The sequence below is a fragment of the Stegostoma tigrinum genome, chromosome 11 (assembly GCF_030684315.1).
Source record: "Stegostoma tigrinum isolate sSteTig4 chromosome 11, sSteTig4.hap1, whole genome shotgun sequence".
Taxonomy (NCBI): domain Eukaryota; kingdom Metazoa; phylum Chordata; class Chondrichthyes; order Orectolobiformes; family Stegostomatidae; genus Stegostoma; species Stegostoma tigrinum.
Genome location: NC_081364.1, coordinates 62940721 through 62955088, shown reverse-complemented (window position 1 = coordinate 62955088; position 14368 = coordinate 62940721). Strand labels below are relative to the sequence as shown.

At 43.3% G+C, this 14368-nt stretch overlaps 1 protein-coding gene across 3 annotated transcripts in view; it reads right to left on the bottom strand.

Annotated features, from left to right (window-relative positions):
* LOC125460169 (DDB1- and CUL4-associated factor 1-like) overlaps nt 1-14368 on the bottom strand; it is an 85556-nt gene that overhangs the window by 53979 nt on the left and 17209 nt on the right. For all 3 annotated transcript variants that reach the window (XM_059649498.1, XM_059649499.1, XM_048547297.2), the window contains 3 exons: nt 10612-10728; nt 8776-8852; nt 6206-6279 (listed from right to left, as the gene is read on the bottom strand). In XM_059649498.1, the coding sequence (XP_059505481.1) occupies nt 6206-6279; nt 8776-8852; nt 10612-10721 (261 nt within the window). In that variant the 5' untranslated portion in view covers nt 10722-10728. The remainder of the gene's footprint in view (nt 1-6205; nt 6280-8775; nt 8853-10611; nt 10729-14368) is intronic.

Below are 14368 nucleotides of genomic sequence, written 5' to 3'. Positions count from 1 at the left end.
AACCCTGCAGCCATATGGTATCAATGTGGACTTCACCAGTTTCAAAATCTCCCCTTCCCCTACTGCATCCCTAAACCAGCCCAGTTCGTCCCCTCCCCCCACTGCACCACACAACCAGCCCAGCTCTTCCCCCTCACCCACTGCATCCCAAAACCAGTCCAACCTGTCTCTGCCTCCCTAACCGGTTCTTCCTCTCACCCATCCCTTCCTCCCACCCCAGGCCGCACCCCCAGCTACCTATTAACCTCATCCCACCTCCTTGACCTGTCAGTCTTCCCTGGACTGACCTATCCCCTCCCTACCTCCCCACCTATACTCTCTCCACCTATCTTCTTTACTCTCCATCTTCAGTCCGCCTCCCCCTCTCTCCCTATTTATTCCAGTTCCCTCTCCCCATCCCCCTCTCTGATGAAGGGTCTAGGCCCGAAAGGTCAGCTTTTGTGCTCATGAGATGCTGCTTGGCCTGCTGTGTTCATCCAGCCTCACATTTTATTATCTTGGAATTCTCCAGCATCTGCAGTTCCCATTATCTCTGATACTATCTTAGTTCTACACCTCCTCTTTTTTTATCCAACACCCCATCCCCAGCAATTGTATGCACACACACTAGTATACTGACAGCACTTTTGTTTTTATTTTAAAATGCCTCTTCCAATCAAAATGCCAGTCCTAGGGAGACTGAGATGGAGCCAGTAAGTTCAAGTCAGTCATTGTTGTTCTAAAATCGGCCAGCCAGGGGAACAAGGGACCAGACCGATGTGAATTCTCAGAGTCAACAGAGTGTGGAGCTGCAGAAACACAGCAAAAGTCAGGCAGCATCAGAGCAGCAGGAAAGTTCATGTCTGGGGGACTGGTCAGTGGGAAGGGTGGAGCAGATAGGTGGGGAAGAAGATGGACAAGTTGTATCAGGTCAAGGAAGCGAAGATGAGCGGGAGGGTTGTAAGTGGGGTGAGATTTTAAAACTGGTGAATTCTATGTTCAGGCCATTGGGATCTAGGCACCTAAGGCAGAATATGAGGTGCTGCTCCTCCAGTTTATATGTGGCGTCAATTTGGCACTGGAGGACACCCAGAATGGATGTGTCACCCAGGGAGAGGGAAGGTGGGGGGGCGCTGCTTAAAATGGTTAGTGATTGGATGGTGTTAGTGATTATAGTGTACAGAGCGCAGATGCTCAATGATTCTCAGCGATTTTTCTCTTTTCAGAGCCATAAAATGGAGAGTGAAACTAGAGAGAAGAGTCCATAATCCATTTGTTTTTGAGAGTCTGAGCATCAATAAACACAGAACTCTAACTCTTCAAAACCAGAAAATTCATTTAGCTGCCAACAATGTTTCATTATTTACTGTGCAAACAGAAGCCTAAGCTGTTAAAACAGTTTACTAAAGCCATGTGCCCAGTAGTACCCCAGCAGCAGTTGGTTCTTTCTTAACCATCGAGGCAAGGCTGCAGATCCTTTCAATCACAGAACAATGCCCGACTACAAATTCAAAGACTAGGAAGTCAAATTGATACTGGTTTCACCTTACAACCAAGACTGACAAAGCATTAGTTTAAAAACAATAAATCCAGATCAATGTTCGGGGCAGCTTGGGTAGCTCAGTTTGTACAGCATCAGACTTTTAATCTTGAGTGTTCAGCTTTTAAGCCCCTTCCTGGGTGCCCTTTTCATCAGCCATGTTCCAATAGCACAACAGACTCGATGAGCCAAATGGCCTCATTCTGCACTTGTTCCTTATGGATATGGGCTCAAAGCCCACCATGTGAGCTGGTGAAATTTATCTCATTTAATACATTTGTAATACTAAATTAGCCCTGACAATGAAAATCTCAATAGCAAAAACCTCAGCCGGTACACTATTTTTTTTAAGGAAAGAAATCTGCAGTTCTTAATACCACTCTGGGTCCACAGAATATGGTTCACTCCCATCTGTTCTCTTGAATTGCTAAGGAAGTCAATCACTTCAAAGGTAATTATGAATAAGCAACAAATATCAGTCATGTCAGCAGTGACCACATCCCAGGAAATTTAGGGGAAAGAAAATCCTAATAGGATCTTACAATGCAGAAACAGATGCTTTGGTCTAACTTGTCCATGCTGGCCAAGTTTTCCAAGCTAAATTATTCCCACTTGTCTGTGTTTTGCCCATATCCCTCTAAACCTTTCTTAGTTATGACTTTTAAATGTTGTAACTGCACTTGCACCTACCACTTCCTATAACAGCTCACTGGCCCTCATGTCCCATTTAAATGTTTCTCCCCTCATCTTAAAAACATGCTCCCTAGTTATGAACTCACCCACCGTCAGGAAAAGACCTTTGCTATTCACCTTATCCATGCCCCTTGATTTTATAAACTTATATTAAGGTCACCTTCAGGGAGGGAGATTGCCTTCCTTACCGGGTCTGGCCTACACACGACTCCAGACCCACAGCAATGTGGTTGACTATGAACTGTCCTCTGGGAAATTAGGGATGGACAATAAATGCTGCCTAGCCAGCGATGCCCTCATCCCATTAGTGAATAAAGTAAAGGGCCCCTTCACCTCCTACACTCCCAGCCTATCCTTATAACTTATTTCCATATATTTACATCTCGTTAAACCTCCATTGCTCTTCAGTTCTAAGCTATTTTTCATTCTCCAAAACCAGGTTGGGATAAATTCCCATAATGAGAATTGGAACAGTTTCCTGCCTTGTACTGCTCTTTATTTAACAGTGCACATGCGAAACATCTCAGCATGCTCCATGGCTGCCATCTTCCTGTGACTAGAAAGGTTGATGAGGGTCGAGCTGTGGATGTGGTGTATATGGACTTCAGTCAGGCATTTGATAAGGTTCCCCATGGTAGGCTCATTCAGAAGGTCAGGAGGAATGGGATACAGGGGAACTTAGCTGCTTGGATACAGAATTGGCTGGCCAACAGAAGACAGCGAGTGGTAGTAGAATAAAAAATATTCTGCCTGGAAGTCAGTGGTGAGTGGAGTTCCACAGGGCTCTGTCCTTGGGCCTCTACTGTTTGTAATTTTTATTAATGACTTGGACAAGGGAATTGAAGGATGGGTCAGCAAGTTTACAGACGACACAAAGGTCGGAGGTGTCGTTGACAGTGTAGAGGGCTGTTGTAGGCTGCAGCGGGACATTGACAGGATGCAGAGATGGGCTGAGAGGTGGCAGATGGAGTTCAACCTGGATAAATGCGAGGTGATGCATTTTGGAAGGTCGAATTTGAAAGCCGAGTACAGGATTAAGGATAGGATTCTTGGCAGCGTGGAGGAACAGAGGGATCTTGGTGTGCAGATACATAGATCCCTTAAAATGGCCACCCAAGTGGACAGGGTTGTTAAGAAAGCATATGGTGTTTTGGCTTTCATTAACAGGGGGATTGAGTTTAAGAGTCGTGAGATCTTGTTGCAGCTCTATAAAACTTTGGTTAGACCGCACTTGGAATACTGCGTCCAGTTCTGGGCGCCCTATTTTAGGAAAGATGTGGATGCTTTGGAGAGGGTTCAGAGGAGGTTTACCAGGATGCTGCCTGGATTGGAGGGCTTATCTTATGAAGAGAGGTTGACTGAGCTCGGCCTCTTTTCATTGGAGAAAAGGAGGAGGAGAGGGGACCTAATTGAGGTATACAAGATAATGAGAGGCATAGATAGAGTTGATAGCCAGAGACTATTTCCCAGGGCAGAAATGGCTAGCACGAGGGGTCATAGTTTTAAGCTGGTCGGTGAAAAGTATAGAGGGGATGTCAGAGGCAGGTTCTTTACGCAGAGAGTTGAGAGAGCATGGAATGCGTTGCCAGCAGCAGTTGTGGAAGCAAGGTCATTGGGGTCATTTAAGAGACTGCTGGACATGTATATGGTCACAGAAATTTGAGGGTGCATACATGAGGATCAATGGTCGGCACAACATTGTGGGCTGAAGGGCCTGTTCTGTGCTGTACTGTTCTATGTTCTATGTTCTAACTGAAACACTCCAGTCCCAGCAATGTCCTGGTAAATCTTTTCTGAACTCTCAACAATTTAATAACATCCTTCCCATAAGCAGGGTGACCAGAACTGTACACTGTACTCCAAAAGTGGCCGCACCAACATCCTGTACAACCTCAACATGACACCTCAACTCCTACACGTGATGGTCTAAGCAATGAAGGCAAGCATGCTAAATGTCTTCTTCAACACCCTGTCTAACCTGTTGGGCAACTTTCAAATAACTATGTATCTGAATCCCTTGGTCTTTCTGTTCGACAACACTATCCAGGATCTATCATTAATTGTATAAGTCCTGCCTTTGTTTGTTTTAATAATAAAATACTTCGCATTTTTCCAAATTAAACTTCATCTGCGATTCCTCAAACCCATTGGCCCAACTGATCAAGATCCCTTTGTAACCTTAGATAATTTTCTTCACTGTCAACTATTCTACTAATTTTGGTGTCATGTGCAAACTTACTAACCATGCTCCCTAAATTCTCATCCAAATCATTTATAACTAAACCACCGGTCACTGTCCTCTAGTCTGGAAAAAACCCTATAACTACCACCCTTTGTCTCCTACTGTCAAGCCAATTTTGTATCCAATTGGCAAACTCACCCCAAATTCTAAGTGATCTAACTTTACTAATTATTCTATCATGTGGAAACCTGTCAAAGGCTTTAATAAAATCCATGTAGACAATGTCTCCTGCTCTGCTCTCAATCTTTTTGGTTACATCAAAAAATTCAATAGGTTTATGAGACACGATTTCCCACAAACAAAACCGTGCTGACTATCCCTAATCAGTCCTTGCCTTTCCAAATGCATGTGAAGCCTATGTCTCAGAATTCCATCCAACAACTTAACCATCATTGATACCAAAGTCACTGGTCTATCGTTGGAAGCTACTCCTTGCAGCCTTTTTTAAATAAAGGCACATTAGCCATCCTCTAGTCGCCCAGCACCTCAACCATGATTGTAGGTGATACAAATATCTCTGCAAGGGGCCCCGCAATTTCATCCCTATGAATTATTAAAAATCTGTCTATGAATTAAAAACAATTCTTGATACCTGTGTAATAAAATACAGTTACTTTCAATCTGTTCACCTTTACTGGTTTTAGAAGCAGGACGGAACAGTTCCATCCAAAACGGATGGACTTGATGGGTGAGATCAGAGCCGAGGCAAGATGAAATGATGATGGATACAGGTTCAATAGAAACAGCAGGTGACTGCAATAATTAGGTAGCACTAACAAACAGAGCTGTTCACCCCTTCCAAGTCAATTTTGATTTAGTTCCCCTCCCCCTACCTCTCCTTCACCTTTAATGGTTCGTATTCTCCTTAATGGGCTCTGCACGCAAAAGAATCAATTTGTAAATACAGGGCGACTTGCTGGTAGTGGACAATAGCAGAAACAACTATGCATAATATGGTGACGTGAAACAAAAATGCTCAGTTGTTTGTGCCAGGAGGCCCGGGTTCAAGACCTATCTGCTCTAGAGATGTGTAGTAACATGTCTGAACAAAATGATTAGAAAAAGGATCACAAGGCAGCTGCCAACAAACATAATATGCAAAATAGTCTCCTTCAGTGCTTTTCGTCAGGGTCGGCATGGTGGCTCAGTGGTTAGCACTGCAGTCTCACAGCACCAGGGACCCAGGTTCAATTCCAGCCTCAGGCGAATGTCTGTGTGGAGTTCGCACATTCTCCCCATGTCTGCGTGGGTTTCCTCTGGGTGCTCCAGTTTCCTCCCACAGTCCAAAAGTGTGCAGGCTAGGTGGACTGGCCATGCTAAATTGCCCAGTGTTCAGGGGTGTGTGGGTTATAGGGGGATGGGTCTGGGTGGGATGCTCCAAGGGGCGGTGTGGACTTGTTGGGCTGAAGGGCCTCTTTCCACACTGTAGGGAATCTAATCTAATAATGGAATAGAAGATAGACATTTGACATAATGGGTCCATGGGTTGCTCTCCACAGAGCTGATAATCAACTTTGAGAACCCATGCTACCCACAAAACCATGTCAATTTGTTTCTCCTTAGTGTGTATCCAATTCCCTTTTGCAATCATTGAATGCCTCTGTACTTATCATCCCCCAATAGGGGAAAGTGTATCATTGTCCAGTACTAAAAAGGGGTGGGCTTCAGTGAAAGGGCTCTTCCTCATCCATAACTGTGCCTTCGGTTAGCTGTTCACTGGACCTGCACTACAGAGCAGTGGGCATACTTACCGCATTCATGAAATCATCATTTTTGAAGAGTATTTTTAATAGATGTCCCAATCTACATTCTGGATCTGCTCGACCTGCAAGAGATACATTAAGTGTACGTTCAAAACATTGACACATTTTTCATGATAGATTTCAGTAATCAAGTTGCAACTTTAATATCTCTTGGCTCAGGCCAGAGTTTTTTTTAATATAAAAGTCATACCAATATTTCAGACATAAAGCAATACCTTTGCAGAAAAGCCCAGAAAATGGAAAGAGATATTAGTTCAGTAACATGCACCTTCCTCTAAAATTATAAAAATGCCAAATTGGAAAGGTGCAGAAATCGGCTGGATTTCTGGAATTTCTCTCTTCACAGTTATAGCGGCTTTGAACAAGCTGCACAAGTGGGAGGGGAAGGACAGGATGAGTGCTGTTTAAAAGGATCAATGGCAACTGAGCATCTGCAAGTTACGAGGTAACGCAAAGATGTGTCAGATATGACCGTATCTCAGTTATACCACAGCAGTATCAATGTAACCTGCAAAAAAAAAATTGGAGGAATTCAACTGGCTAATTGACTTCCAGTTTGTAACCAGATGGCTGAAGTTGATGGGTCAGGAACCAGCAGCTTTGGTGCCAGTCTTCAGCAAGAGCTTTCAGTCAAAGTACCTCACCGCTTAAGTTATTCTACACAATTTCCAATTGTACTGCTGACTACCATTCTCCAGAAGATTCACAGAATCCCTACAGTGTGGAAACGGGCCATTTGGCCTAACAAGTCCACACTGGCCCTCTGAAGAGGATCCCACCCAGAACCATCCCCCTTCCTTTCTCTGTGCATTTCCCATCGCTAATGCACCTAACGAACACATCCCTGAACACTATGGGTAATTTAGCATGGCCAATCCACCTAGCTTGCAGATCTTTGGACTGTGGGAGGAAACGGAAGCATCCGGAGGAAACCCATGCAGATACAGGGAGAATGCGCAAACACCACACAGACAGTTGCCCGAGGGTGGAATTGAACTCAGGTCTGTGGTGCTGAGAGGCTGCAGTACTAACCACTGAGACACCATGCCACCCAGAAGGCTGGGCAAATACCAGAATCTAATCTTCTGCGTGTTTCTTTCCATGTCTTACGGCCATTCATTTCATCTTTTGCACGACCAGTTTAATTTCTTTTGCACTACCAACTTTTTCTGCTTTCAAGCCAGCGCACTCTGCCAATGCTGCTCCATCTCTTACTAAGGTGCCCCAAGTCATCTTTCAACTCTGTTCCCACATTTATCAATTCCATTAGTGTCCAAATGTTTACACATCAGTTTTATACACCCAATGACTCAATATCCACTGACCCTGGGACAATTTAAAGATTAACAACGTGGTGAAGAAATTCATCCTCATCTTGGTCCTAAATTTTCACTTGTAATTCTGGGACTACACTTCTTAGTTTTAAGCAACCCAACGTTTGCTCAGCACATGGCCCATCAAAATCCCTTTAATTTTGTACGTTTCAGCAAGATCACCTTGAATCTTTCAAAACTCAAGGGAATGTAGCCTAGTTGACATGACCTAAAAGTACAGTAAATAAATATTTTCCAATTAAGCCGTTCAGAGATGTCACTAACAAGTCTGGCATATGTGGGACTTTAATCTGGGTCTCCTGGGTCAGAGGTAGAGGTACTAGCACTGCACCACAAAAGCCCTAAAGTATTGTAAATACAGTATATGTTAAAATTCCACTCACTTGCATAAGTTTTAATGCCAGGCTTCTTCCAAAGGCTGGTTGGTGCACTACTCGCACTAGCCAGCTTCTGTCATTAGGTGGAGTCCAGTGCCTGAGCGTAAGCTCAGGATGGAACTGAGACAGAAACGGGCACCGAAGACTTTAAGTTAAGATCAGAAGGCAGGAATGGGAGTCAGGTCTGGGACAGAAGAGCATCTGAGGTCAGGGACAGGAAGTGGACAAAGACCAGAGTGACTGAATGCTGGAGTGGAAGTATGAAGAAATGGCCTTGAGAGCAGGCAAGCAACAAAACAGGAACTCATTAACTAAAAAAGGCTGACGGCTGTTAGCTCCCTGTTTTCTTTCTCCTTCATTGAAAACAGGGCCACCACTGACATGAATGCTCAAGCGCAACGGAGAAACAATCGATGTGCATCACCTTTATATAAGTGAGTACGTGGCATTTCACGGCACAGGCCCCCATAGAAATCATTGTGTTCTTCGTGGAGTCCAGTTAAACAATTACGGTGGAACTCTGTTTTAACTGCTTTTAGAAGGTGGCAATGCAGCTGAACTCACTTAATTTTTATTGCTATACCAAACAAAGATTTCACCAAGCACCAAATACAACATTTATTTGTCCCTGTGGCAGAGCAGACTGCTACCTTGTCATATAGTGTTCAGTTGGGTCTATCCACTAAATAGTCACGTGACAGACTATTAGCATACAAAGCATATTTCACGGTCTTGGCTTTTGCTGCACAGTTCAAAGGCAGTCTCTTCTCAGATAATGCTAGTGAAATTTGACCAGTAGGTCAGCTGATGGCACCATACCTAGTTAAATGCAAGATGTTAAGCTTACCAGGGTGCCTATCATCAAACGGATCAGGGTCAGCCTTATGGTACTCCTCAGTCTCTTTCTCAATTAGGTCTGAAATCCTGAAATAAAAAGAGAGCCTTTTCAGTACAGTAATGGAGTAGTATTTTTAGGTGAAATTGGAATTAATTAGATTAGTGCTTCTCAGGCATAAATCTTTTATTGAGTTTTAATAAAACTTTCTAAGAAAAAGATGTTTGCGAATGCCAATAGAATACAAATGTAGTTTAAGCAAACGAGACAAATGAGTTACATTTTACCTCTGAATTTGAACTGATAAAATGGCTCAAACACAAACTACTTCAACGATGCACACTCATTCACACATCAGGATTCAGTAACACCAACACCTGACCTGCTTCAATGTGGTCAGACAAGTTCAACTTTCTAAAGTGAGAACTTCGATGTTTGTAAAGCTGATTTTGTTTTGGGAAATAGAAAACCTTTCTACCTTGGGGAGTCAGTGTTTGCATCAAGCACTAGCATGTACAGTTATTACAAATTAGAAGCAGAATAAAGATCCCTATCCCTTAGACACACATCTCCCAAAACTATGGTGAGTACGCCTCAACTCCTGCCTTCCTCTACCTCACCCTCCCGACAAATCTGGCTGAATTTTTTTGAGGTGATCAGACATCTCGATGAGGGGAGTATATTTGGTGTAGTGGATACAGATTTCAGTAAGGCCTTCAACAAATTCCCACAGAGAAGACTGATAATGTTTCTTTAAAAGCACATAGGACACAGGGTAACTTGGCAAGATGGATACAAAATTGGTTTAGTGCCAGGAGACAGAAGGTGGTGGTAGAAGGCTGTTTGTGTGACGTACACGTATGTGCGCACGCGCGTGTGTAAACGGCATGGTTGGGGGGGGGGGGGGGGGGCGGCGGAGAGAGAATGGGAAGAGAAAGAGAAACAGGAACAGGAGGAGGAACTTGGTAAACTTGCAGATGTCACAAACATTGTTAAGTTCCTGGGGTGCTGGTCTACGAATCCCCGAAGGAAACAGAGCAGGTTAATAGGGTGATTAAGAAAGCACAGGGCATACTTGCCTTTGTCAGTCATGACATAGATTATAAGAGCAGGGAGAGGTGTACAGGTCTTTAGTACTGTGCGCAGTTCTAGTCACCACACTACAGGAAGGATGTGACTGCAATGCAGGGGGTGAGAAGGAGATTCACCAGAATGTTGCCTGGCATGGAGCATCTTACCTTCGAAGAGAGGCTGGATAACCTCAGGTTGCTTTCTTTGGAGCAGTGAAGGTTGAGGGGAGACTTGGTAGAGATGTACAGGATTATGAGACATGGATAGAGGAAGCAGAAAGCAGCTGTTTCCCTTAGTTGAAGGGTCAATAACAAGGGGCATTATTTTAAGATGAAAAGCAGGAGGTTTAGACAGGACTTGAGGAATAGTTTTCATGCCCAGAGGGGTCTGGAATCTGACTGCACCTTTGAGAGTGTAGTTGAGGCAGATAACCTTTCAACCTTTATAAAATACTCAGATGAGCACATGAATTGGCATGCACGACATTCAAAGCTATGGGACCTGTGCTGGAAAGCAGGACTAGTGTAGACTGGATGTAGTTTTGGTAGTATAGATTCGATGGACCAAAGGGCCTCTTCTGTTTTATATGATTCCAATGATGATCCCAGTACACACATGCATCCTACCCCAATGAATCATATCTTCCCTACCTGCAACATCCAACTCGCCAGTCAAACTGCCTTAAAATCCCAAGATAAACATTCTATATTTTGTTTCAGTCCTAACATTTGACCTCTACCACCCCAAGAGGGAATTTAATAAGTTTAAACTACTTACTTGGTCAAGACAGGGACAATGTTCTGACCATTGTTGTTCTCCCTCTCCCACTGTTCCAGTAATGAGGTGAGCTCGGCTTTGGAATCAACATTTGTAGTAACCGAAGCCATTGCTGAGCTGGTGAGAGACCAGAGCGGAGGGAAAAAAAAATCAAACTGTTAGACCTCCACAGCATCACTTACAACATCTCCATTGCACCCGAGATAAACTAGTGATGTTCAAAGTGAAATTTTAATTCTATCCTAATTTTAGCTGTTAAACAATGCTAGGCTGGGAGCCTACCAAAATGCTTGATGTCCTGTTTATGCTAACAGTGCTGTACCAGTAAAACATCACACACAATTGTAAAAGCTTTGGGATTTTCATGGTTGAAAGAATTGTGCAATTTACTGCTGAATCTTATAGGTTCGGAGCGTGTTAGCCTTCTGTGACTTCTCCCAGCCAGAGTGTGCTCAGGAGACAAGTTGATCATTAAATGTTTTTCCCCGTTCTCCCCAATCTAATATAAGTTCTACTTAGTCAAAGTCAGTTTAGAGAGCAATGTTGATTTATCGAATCTAGTAGACTAAATCAAAACAAGGGTTTCTCTCTAATTACCGTATGTTAAGATAGATCATCTGTTGTACAACGTTTTAAGCAGGAGTCAGTGTCATTCAGTACTTAGCTCATTTCCATCTCCCAGCAAATTTCTAAGGAAGTATGACATTGATATTGTAAAACAGCTCTGGAATTTACTGCAGTACACACTCCTTTGCCTGTTTCAAAGGTTTCAGAGCTTCTCTGGTTGTGGACTATGGATCAAACAGCATTGTCACTACTCCTTGACCCCTTGCTGTTCAGCTAAAGACATCATTATCTCACCCTCCATCCTGCGAGAAGCCCTTACTGTAGAGGGGAAATTGCATGTGTGAATAGGAAGATTCCAGGTGGAGCACTTTAGTTCAATCAGGTGCAAATAAAATGGCACGATTCCACGACAGTACTCTCATTCCAAAATTCATAATAAGGTGCAAGCACTTGAATTTTTCCCTCAGTCTGTCCCACCAGATCTTGAACTTGTATAACAGTCTAAAGTCACTTCTGAAAAATCGATGCACTGATCCAGTCATCGGCTGCTTAATTCCACGTACACAGATGAGGCAGCAGCTAATCTATTTTAATCTTGTGCAATGCTAATTAATTGCTTTAAATTCCTCCCAACATTTGTCATTGACTTAAATAATCACACTTCGTTGCAATGTTACACTGCACAAAATGCACCACAGCTGGGAACACAAAGGCACATGTAGACTTGTATCTTCACTGTTTAGACAACTTAACGCTTGACATATCATTACATTTTATCAAAATTGCATAATTTACTTTATACAGGAACTAACGTACTAAAAATGCCAAAATATAATCAACGAAAAGTTGATATCATCCATATGAGAAAGTATTAGGACAACTGGTCAGAGCTAGACAGATGGGGAGGCTTAAAGAAAGAATAAGAGTTCAGGCCTTGGCAGCTGAAAGGGAATAGCAGTAATGAAAACTAAGCATGAGTGTAAGGCCAGAAGTAACACAGCAGAAAGGGCATGAAGGAAGGTTTGCACAGATGGAAGAGTACAAAGTGTAGGATGTGCTCAGGCCACAGCGGCACACAAGAATGAAAAGCTTATAATCAAGATCAACAAGCGCAAGGATGAAAAGTGAATGGCATGAATTACATGAAGTTCAGGACAAGTCCAAGTTAATGGGGGTGTAAAGTGGGTGACCGGCCCAGGATTTCATTGGAATTGTTGTGGAGGAACTGGAGACATGGAGAGCTGAGAAAGGCAATGTTACAGCACTGAGAGCTAGTAGGTCTTGGTGATGGTCAGGATATGGGATCGAAGACCAATTCAGGATCAAACAGAAAACAAAGATGCTTTCAGCTGCCATGGCTGGTGTGTTTAAATGAAGGACAAAATCAATAAGACAAAACCCCAAGCATTTGAAGACAACCAACAGGGCTTGACACTTCAAGGGTGCTAATAAATAATCTCAATTGGTATTAATGGGCCCTCCCTTCTACAATCCAAGTTGTGGGCTCAAGTTCCACTTTAGGTCTTGAAAACATAATTCAGACTGCTAGTCCAGTGCTGCCTATTGCGTCACAGACAATGCGTCATGCAAATATGTACAAGGAAGGCAAAAGACTATGAAATATTCAAATAATAAGGTATTCATTTAACCACCACTACCAAATAGATTAACCAGTTACTTTTCTCACTACTCAGAGAGTACGTTGAGCTCCAAGTGGCTGCCATTTCTTCCTACATATCAATTACAATACTTCAAAAGTAATTAGTTTTCTGTGCCAAATTGGAAGTATAGCAATGGGTAGGGAGCCCCAGCATGTTTCTCCCTTTGAGTCAGCAGCAAGTCTCTTGACTGGGTCACGTGAGCAAAATGAACGATGGCTACATTCTCAAAGACATACTCTATAGCGGGGTGCCATTGGCACCAAAAGCCACAGGGCACCCACATCTAGAGAGACCACTGCTTGAATGCAATCAGAGTCAATGCATGGGAACTCCTTACTGCCTGTGTCAGCAGGCATGCAGTCAGGAAGCATGTGGACATAACAGTTGCTAAAAGTAATGACCAGATTGTGGAAGGGAGAGTGCACAAGAGGGAACAACTATCAATTGAGCACAGGCCAACACTATTCAGCTGTACCAGCTGCAGAGAGGAGACAATTGGTCTCTATAAATCATAACAGACCGCATTCAATCCGGAAACAACATATGAAAACAAACACATTAGGGACAGCATAAAAGCAAAAGAAAAAAAAACCATGAGGTGATGATCAGTCGGAATCCAGAGGATTGTGAATCTTTTAAAAACCAGCAGAGCATAACTAAAAGTACAAGAAGGGGACAGAAAGTGAGTCTGTGCTGAATAGCTTCCTTCTGGAAGCATGAGAGTAAGCTAGCTACTAATACAAAAAGATGATTGGAAGAGTCTTTTTAGATGCCTGAAGGGGGGGGGGGAGCGAGGCGGGCGCGCGCGAGGGGGAGACAAAAGAGTCATTGGACTACTTGAAATTGAGGCTGCAGAAGTAGTGGTAAAAAAAATAGAAGAACTGAATAGGTACTTTACAGCAGCTTTCACAGTGGAATACACCAGCAGCATACAAGAACTTCAAGAGAGTCAAGGGGCAGAGGCAAGTGTGGTGATCATCACTAAGGAGAAGGGTACTAGCGAAGCTGAAAGATCTTAAGGTGGACAAATGATCCCGGCCCAGATGGACTATACCCCAAGAGTTGCGAAGGAGATAGCTGAGGAGATTGGTGGTGATCTTTCAGGAATCACTGGAGCCAAGAAGGGTCCCAAAGGACTGGAAAATAGCTAATGAAACAACCCTATTGAAGAATGGAGGGAGCATAAAACAGGAAACCATAGGCCAGTTAATTTGACCTCGGCTGTAAGCAGGGTTTGAGAGTTTGTTATTACGGATGAAATTGTGGAAGTACTTGGAGGTGCATGGTAAATTAGTGTTGAGTCAGCACAACTTTGTCAAAGGGAGGTCATGCTTGGCAAATGTTAGAATTTTTTTGAGGTGATAATGAACAAGACGGACAATGGAGAATCAGAGGATATGATCTATTTGGATTTCCAGAAGGCTATTGACAAGGAGGCGTTAGGTTCTTGGTTGGTAAGGGTACCAAGGGTTATGGGGAGAAAGCCGGACAATGGGGTTGAGAAACAGGTCAGGCATGATCAAATGGTG